General features: G+C 48.0%; 1 protein-coding gene across 1 annotated transcript in view; it reads right to left on the reverse strand.

Moving 5' to 3' along the window:
• Positions 1-7,076, reverse strand: part of LOC110488655 (uncharacterized) — a 13,053-nt gene extending 5,977 nt beyond the window's left edge. The window contains 3 exon segments of the mRNA XM_021560968.3: positions 3,608-3,682; positions 5,385-5,760; positions 5,763-7,076. Coding sequence (XP_021416643.3) covers positions 3,608-3,682; positions 5,385-5,760; positions 5,763-6,981 — 1,670 coding nt within the window. The 5' untranslated portion in view covers positions 6,982-7,076.
• Positions 7,077-7,304: the final 228 nt, after the last annotated feature.

Below are 7,304 nucleotides of genomic sequence, written 5' to 3' on the forward strand. Positions count from 1 at the left end.
AAGGGAATACCCGTGGGTTATTATGACAGCTGGGTACATACCGCCACAAGCAAACACCAAGGCGGCACACAGCAAACTCAGCCATACCCCGCCCCCCATTGCGGCCAATCAGATCACGTCTCTCTGCTCCTATTCCCCGCCTACGAGCAGCAACTCAAGAGGGAGCCACCAACACAGAGAAAAGTGAGGCGCTGTACAGAGGAGGCAGACTCGATGCTGCAGGATTGATTTGAGAATACTATTAGGATTCAAAGATTCATCCACCCAGGACTCATCCATTAACATTGAGGAATATACAGTATTTCATCAGATACAAGATTCAATGCCCGTACTGCAGCATTGAATGTCAGCAGAAGGAACCCCGATGACTGTGGCGTGCGACACGTACAAGGCATGCAGGTATGAGCTCCCCAAATCCGTTAGGGAGGCAAAAAGACACAGACTCAAACTTGAATTGATGTTCGACAATTCAAACCAACTCGCTTTGCATGTGTCAAGAGCTACAGACTATCACAGACTACAAAGGCAAATCCAGCTGTGTGGTGCCCACCGAAGCCTCCCTCCCAGAAAAGCTTAACACATTCTATGCTCGCTTCGAGAAAGACAATACTGAGCCATTCAGAAGGACTCTCGCCGCTCCGGTCGAACAGGTGCTTTCGCTCGCAGAGGCTGACTTGACGAAAAACTCTAAAAAGAGCTAAAACTCACAAAGCTGCCGGCCCACATGGGATCCCTGGCTGTGTCCTCAGAGTGTGTGTTGACCAGCTGGCTGGCATCTTGTGGGACATCATCAACCTGTCCCAGGCTGTAGTCCCCACCCGCTTTACGGAGACCACCATCATCCCAGTGCCCAAGAAAAAACAAGGTGACTTGCCCAAATCACTATTGACCCGTTGCTCTCGCCTCGGTCATCATGAAGTGCTTCAAGAGGCCGGTCATGGCCCACATCAAGGTCAGCATGGCAGGCACACTTGACCCAATCCATTTTGTCTACCACTCCAACAGATCCACAGAAGATGCAATTTCCATCGTTATTTACTGGGCCGTAACACATTTGGACAAGAGGAACATCTATGTGAGAATGCTGATTCTGGACACCCCCCTCTGCAACTGGATCCTGGACTTCCTGATGGGCAGACCACAGGCTGTGAGGAATGGCAACAACACCTCCTGCATATGGACTCAACACAGGGGCCCCCAGGGGTGTGTCCTTAGTCTTCTGCTGTACTCTCTGTTCACCCACGACTGCGTGGCTTCGCACAACACCAACAACCACGGTTGTAGGCCTGATAGGCAACAACGACGAATCAGCCTACAGGGAGGAGGTACACTAACATGACCAAAAGTATGTGGACACCTGCTCGTCGAACATCTCATTCCATAATCATGGGCATGAATATGAGGTTGGTTCCCCCTTTGCTGCAATAACAGCCTCCACTCCTCTGGGAAGGCTTTCCAATAGATGTTGGAACATTGTTGCATTGATTTGCTTCCATTCAGTCACGAGAGCATTAGTGAGGTCGGACACTGATGTTAGTTGATTAGGCCTGCCTCGCAGTTGGTGTTCCAATTCATCCCAAAGGTGTTTGATGGGGTTGAGGTCAGGGCTCTGTGCAGGCCAGTCAAGTTCTTCTACACCGATCCCGACAAACCCTTTCTGTATGGACTCGCTTTGTGCACGAGGGCATTGTCATAATAAAACAGAAAAAGGCCTTCCCCAAACTGTTGCTACAAAGTTGGAAGCACAGAATTGTCTATAATGTCATTGTATGTTGTTGCATTCAGATTTCCTTTCATTGGAACTAAAGGGCCTAGCCCGAACCACGAAAAACATCCCCAGACCATTATTCCTCCTCCAACAAACTTTACAGTTGGCACTACATTCGGGCTGACTGGGGCAGCTCTAGGAGGGCAGAAATTTAACGAACTGACTTGTTGGAAAGGTGTGATCTAATGACGGTGCCACGTTGAAATTCATTGAGATCTTCAGTAAGGTCATTCTACTGCCAATGTTTGTCAATGGAGATTGCGTTGCAGTGTGCTTGATTTTATACACCTGTCAGCAATGACTATGGCTAAAATAGCCGAATCACTAATTTCAAGGGGTGTCCACATACTTTTGTATATATAGTACCAGTCAAAAGTTTGGACACAACTACTCATTCCAGGATTTTTCTTTATTTGCACTATTTTTCTACATTGTAGAATAATAGAGAAGACATCAACACTATGAAATAACACGTGGAATCATTTAGTTACCCCTAAAAATAGTTGTTATATTTTTGATTCTTCAAAGTAGTCACCCTTTCCCTTGATGACAGCTTTGCACACTCTTGGCATTCTCTCAACCAGCTTCATGAGGTAGTCACCTGGAATGCATTTCAATGAACAGGTGTCCCTTGTTAAAAGTTAATTTGTGGAATTTCTTTCCTTCTTAATGCATTTGAGCCAATCAGTTGTGTTGTGACAAGGTAGGGGTGGTATACAGAAGATAGCCCTATTTGGAAAAAGACCAAGTCCGTTTTATGGCAAGAACAGCTCAAAATGACAGTCCATCATTACTTTAAGACATGAAGGTCAGTCAGTTTCTTCAAGTGCAGTCCCAAAAATATGACGAAACTGGCTCTCACGAGGACTGCCAGATGAAAGGGAGGCTCAGAGTTACCTTTGATGCGGAGAATCATTTCATTAGAGTTAACTGCACCTCGGATTGCCGCCCCAATAAATGTTTCAAGTAACAGACACATCTCAACATCAACTGTTCAGAAGAGACTGTGCGAAACAGGCCTTTCATGGTCGAATTGCTGCAAAGAAACTACTACTAAAGGACACCAATAAGAAAAATACCAAGAAACACGAGCAATGGACATTAGACTGGTGGAAATCTGTCTTTTGGTCTGATGAGTCCAAATTTGAGATTTTTGGTTCTCCCTTAACGTCGGAGAGACAGTATCGGAACATGAGGTCTGATACCAACAGGTTCAGAGACAGTTTCTATCTACAAACCATCAGACTGCTGAACACCTGAACTGGACTGAGCACCTGCTCTGATTTTCCACACCTTAGCACACATGCACTCACTCACACACACACCCACACAGACATAAACCCACACAGACATACACCCACACAGACATACACACACATATCTCAACTACTGCTACCAGACTCTTATTATACTGCTCAATTTATACAATGCCCCCCCCCCCCATCCCCAATACTCATTTAAATATTGTTGTATAAATTGTGCCTTCCTGTATTCTAATTATGCTACAATCTTTATTCTATTATTCTATTCTACTGCCATTTACTTTATGTTTGTATTCTTATATATTATTATTTATTATTGTTGTTGCATAGTCAAGATGGAGCCTGCATTTGTTGGACGGTAATACAGCGATGCAAATCCTGTACATACAACTCATAAAACGTGATGCTGAAACTGAAGCCATCTGCTAGTGGTTCCAGTGTACACCATAGACTGTGGGTTGGGTATACTGTTATATTAGCTAAGTGTACCTGTATGTGGATTTTAATACATAAAAAGAAGTGACGTTGAAAAGTGAAATGGTATTAGTATTAATGTGGTATCAGGAAGGTGTTTTACCTGTATATGATGCAGGCAGTCTTCTGACAGGTGGGGCAGTTGTTGATATCCTGTCCAGTTCTGTAAGAGCAGCGCCTAACACAACGACGACAACAAGAAGGACACGCAAACATCGGGATGAGGAGGAGTACACAGGAGAGCGTCATTAGTACTACCCCCCCAAACAAACAGAAAAGACACACATTCACACACAGACACAAAGGGAGCACAAGACACAAACTTAAAAAACAGCACCAAAACTTTAACTTAGCACTGTGCCAAACACACACACGCGCACCCACACACACACACACACACACACACACAAATGCCACCGAGGAACAAAGTGTATCCTGTTGTTGTGAGTCTTGCTGTGCCCCTGAAACATGAATTGTGTATCTTCAATCATAATCTGGGAGGGATTAGTTTGGTATTATAGTGAGCCCTCAACCCAAGAGGAACTGACAGAGAGAAGAGGGAGGGAGGGAGGAAGGAAGGAGTAGAGTGGAGAGAAGATGAGAAATAAAAAGTAGAGGAGTGGGTAGAAGAGCAGAGAGGAGAGAGGGATAATAAGAGAGGGGGTGCAGTCTGTTGTCGGGGATCAGGGGTGAGAGGGAGAGTGGGGACAGAGAGGAGAGAGGGGAAATAAGAGAGGGGGTGCAGTCTGTTGTCGGGGATCAGGGGTGAGAGGGAGAGTGGGGACAGAGAGGTGAGAAGACAGTGATGGAATAGAGAAAACAAAACAGAGTGACAGGAAAGAGATGAGAGAGCGATGTACTGATTGACAACAGAGGTAGCGGGTGAGTGGAATATAGTGAGAGGACAGAGGGTGAGGAGAGAGGAGCGGAGGAGAAGTCAGCTCTATATTGTATGGAGGAAGAAGTGATTCATATCAGGAGAGAAGGAAAGAGAGAGGGTGGTAATTAAAGATAGAGGGATGTGAAGAGGGAGATAACGGGGGGGGTGGGTGGAGGTGAAAAGAGACGAATAGCATTCTTCAAGGAGAAGAATGAATGTGAATAAGGAGAAAGTAGAATGGGAACAAAGAATAAGTAGAAAATTGGACAATTTCCAAAATGAGAGCGTGGGAGAGTGTTTGATTTGGGTGAGAGAAATAAGGAGATGTAGAAACGAAGAGAAAGAGATGAGGGAGGGAGAGAAAGAGATGGAGAGAGAAGGAGATGAGGGAGGGAGATAACGAGATGACGGAAGGAGAGAACGAGAGGAGGGAGGGAGAGAGAGAGAGCTGGGAGGGAGAGAAAGGAGAGAGAGATAGAAATGAGGAGGAGAGGGAAACTGAATGAGAGGGAGAGAGGTCGATAACTTCTGTTGACCTTAAAGCCTGAGGGAGCAGCCATGACATAAGGAAGGAGTTCTGCCTGTAATTATATGGACCATATGATAGAATGCATACAGAGGCAGAGCAGCGGAATACACCACAAAGGCAAGAACTGATATTTACTTTTATACAGCAGGGTTTAGAAAGGTGTTCTGTACACATATCCCTGTGGGTGTTCTGCCGTGCTCTGTAACACTGCAGCAATAACATTCTGCATACAGTACATCACAGCCCCTGCAATACTCCCATGACCTTAAAGTGCATTACCAAGTTGAAAGCATGCCAGTTTTACATTGGAGTTGATTCTCAAAGGCACTCCCATACGTTCTCACATACATCCTTTCTCCATCTCTTGCACACTCAGTCTCTCACTCGCTCGCTTCTTCTCTTTCATCTTCCTCTCTTCTCTTTCACTCGTTCACTCTCTCTCTCACTCACACACACACGCCCCTCTCTCACCCTTCGCTGAGGGCCTTGCTTTTCTCCAGGTCTTGGATAACATTGAGGAGGACTTTGATCTTCTCCTGGTTGGAGAGCAGACTCTCTTCCACGCTGTGAAGACGCCCGTGGAGGCCCCCCGACACACACCCCTGTACCCCACCTGGTATCCCCGCCATACCTCCTGGTGCCCCATTGCACTGTGGGGCCACATGGGCAGCATGCAGAGCATTTGCATCTTTTGATTGGCCAGGGGTTTTGGAGTCTTCTTTTTTGATTGGTTGTGCTGGTGGTATTTTGGAGAGCAGGGGTGGGGTGAGGGGTGTATGTTTGGGTTGGGTCTGAAGGACAGGCGGTGCTGGTTTTGGGTTCACCTGGACAGTGTGGTAGGGGTTGGGGAGGTTTTAGGTGGGAGAGGGGCAGAGGCCGAGGATTTTTTGCCTATGAGGAGGACTGGGGGTGGTGGCTTGGGGGTGACTTGTGTAGATGAGTTTGGTGGTGTGTGTTGGTTGTCAGATGACGTGTTTTTGTCCGGTAAAGGCTGTGTAGCTGGAGTATTTCTTGTGGATTTATTTGGCCTAGATGTGTGTTTCTCTGTGGTGTGTGAGTGTGTGTCTGCTGTCTGTGTGTGTGTTTCTTTCTGATGTAACCTGGGTAAACTGGGTTCTGGGTCTGTATGTGTGTGCTGTGTATCCTTAGTGTTGGAGCATGTGGGCACAGGTGAATCTTTCGTGAGCGTGTGTGTCTTTTGGGTTGTGTGTGGAGAGGGCAATGTCTGAGTTTGTGTTTGAGTGTTCTTCATAGCTTTGTGTGTGGTTGGTGGTGTGTGTGTGTTCAGTACAGGGGAGTCTTTCCGGTTCTGGTTGAGGAGTATGGACTGTTTCCTGGGAGGATTCGGGAGGGTCTGGCTTTCTGTGATCTTGCTGGCCGCTCGCCTGCGGCATGCAGTTGCCATGCAAGTGGGTGGGGCCTGGGACTGTCTCCGCCCGCAGGTTCCACAGAGACGGGGCGATGATGTCATCATTCTACAGGGCCTTGGAGGCGTGGCGTGAGAGCTCACAGAATGAGACACACTCCCTGACCTCAGCACAGGGCGAGACTCCTCCCCTCTCAGAGACTGGACCCTCCTCCTCTCTCTGATTGTCTCGTTCCCCTCGGCACCCTCAGTACACACCCCACCCACCACCTCAGGGGCAACCACACTCCCATTGGTGTATCGAGACGTCCGTTTCCCGCTGGACCTGTGACCAGACTCCCTGGGATTGGTCCTTATGGTTTTGATCTGACAGTAGACCCCGCCCCCTGACCCCTGTGACCCCATGTCGTCCTGTGTCAGACTGTTGATCGCATTCTGACTCCTCTCCTTGGAAACGGCAAATCCACCGCTGCTGCCACTGCTGCACGAGTTACACATGGTCAATACCGTGGTGACATGGTTGTTACTCCTTGTCTCTGGGTGCTGCGTACTGGTTGGCTGGTTGAGTTTGATTGACGGGAGGGTCCTAAGGCCAGGGGAGGTCTGCACCCCCACGCTGCACAGCGGACCCCATCGCCCCCCCGCCAGGGGCACCCCGAGTGCAGGCACTGGATTGGTCGGATCAGCCACCCTTCTACCCATAGCCCCGGCTCAGCCCCCAGAGGAGCTGGAAGAGAAGGAGCCACTCTGTGACATCACAGCTGGGGGAGGCAAGTCTTATATCTGAGTGGAGAGATGAGTTACCGGTCTCTGTTTTATCCAAGTGTGAAGAGTGTTTTTGAGAGAGAGAGGAGAGGAGAGAGAGGAGAGAGAGAGAGAGAGAGAGAGAGAGAGAGAGAGAGAGAGAGAGAGAGAGAGAGAGAGAGAGAGAGAGAGAGAGAGAGAGAGAGAGAGAGAGAGAGAGAGAGAGAGAGAGAGAGAGAGAGAGAGAGAGAGAGAGAGAGAGAGAGAGAGAGAGAGAGAGA

Source organism: Oncorhynchus mykiss, chromosome 14, assembly GCF_057628025.1.
Source record: "Oncorhynchus mykiss isolate SJ-2025 chromosome 14, ASM5762802v1, whole genome shotgun sequence".
NCBI lineage: Eukaryota > Metazoa > Chordata > Actinopteri > Salmoniformes > Salmonidae > Oncorhynchus > Oncorhynchus mykiss.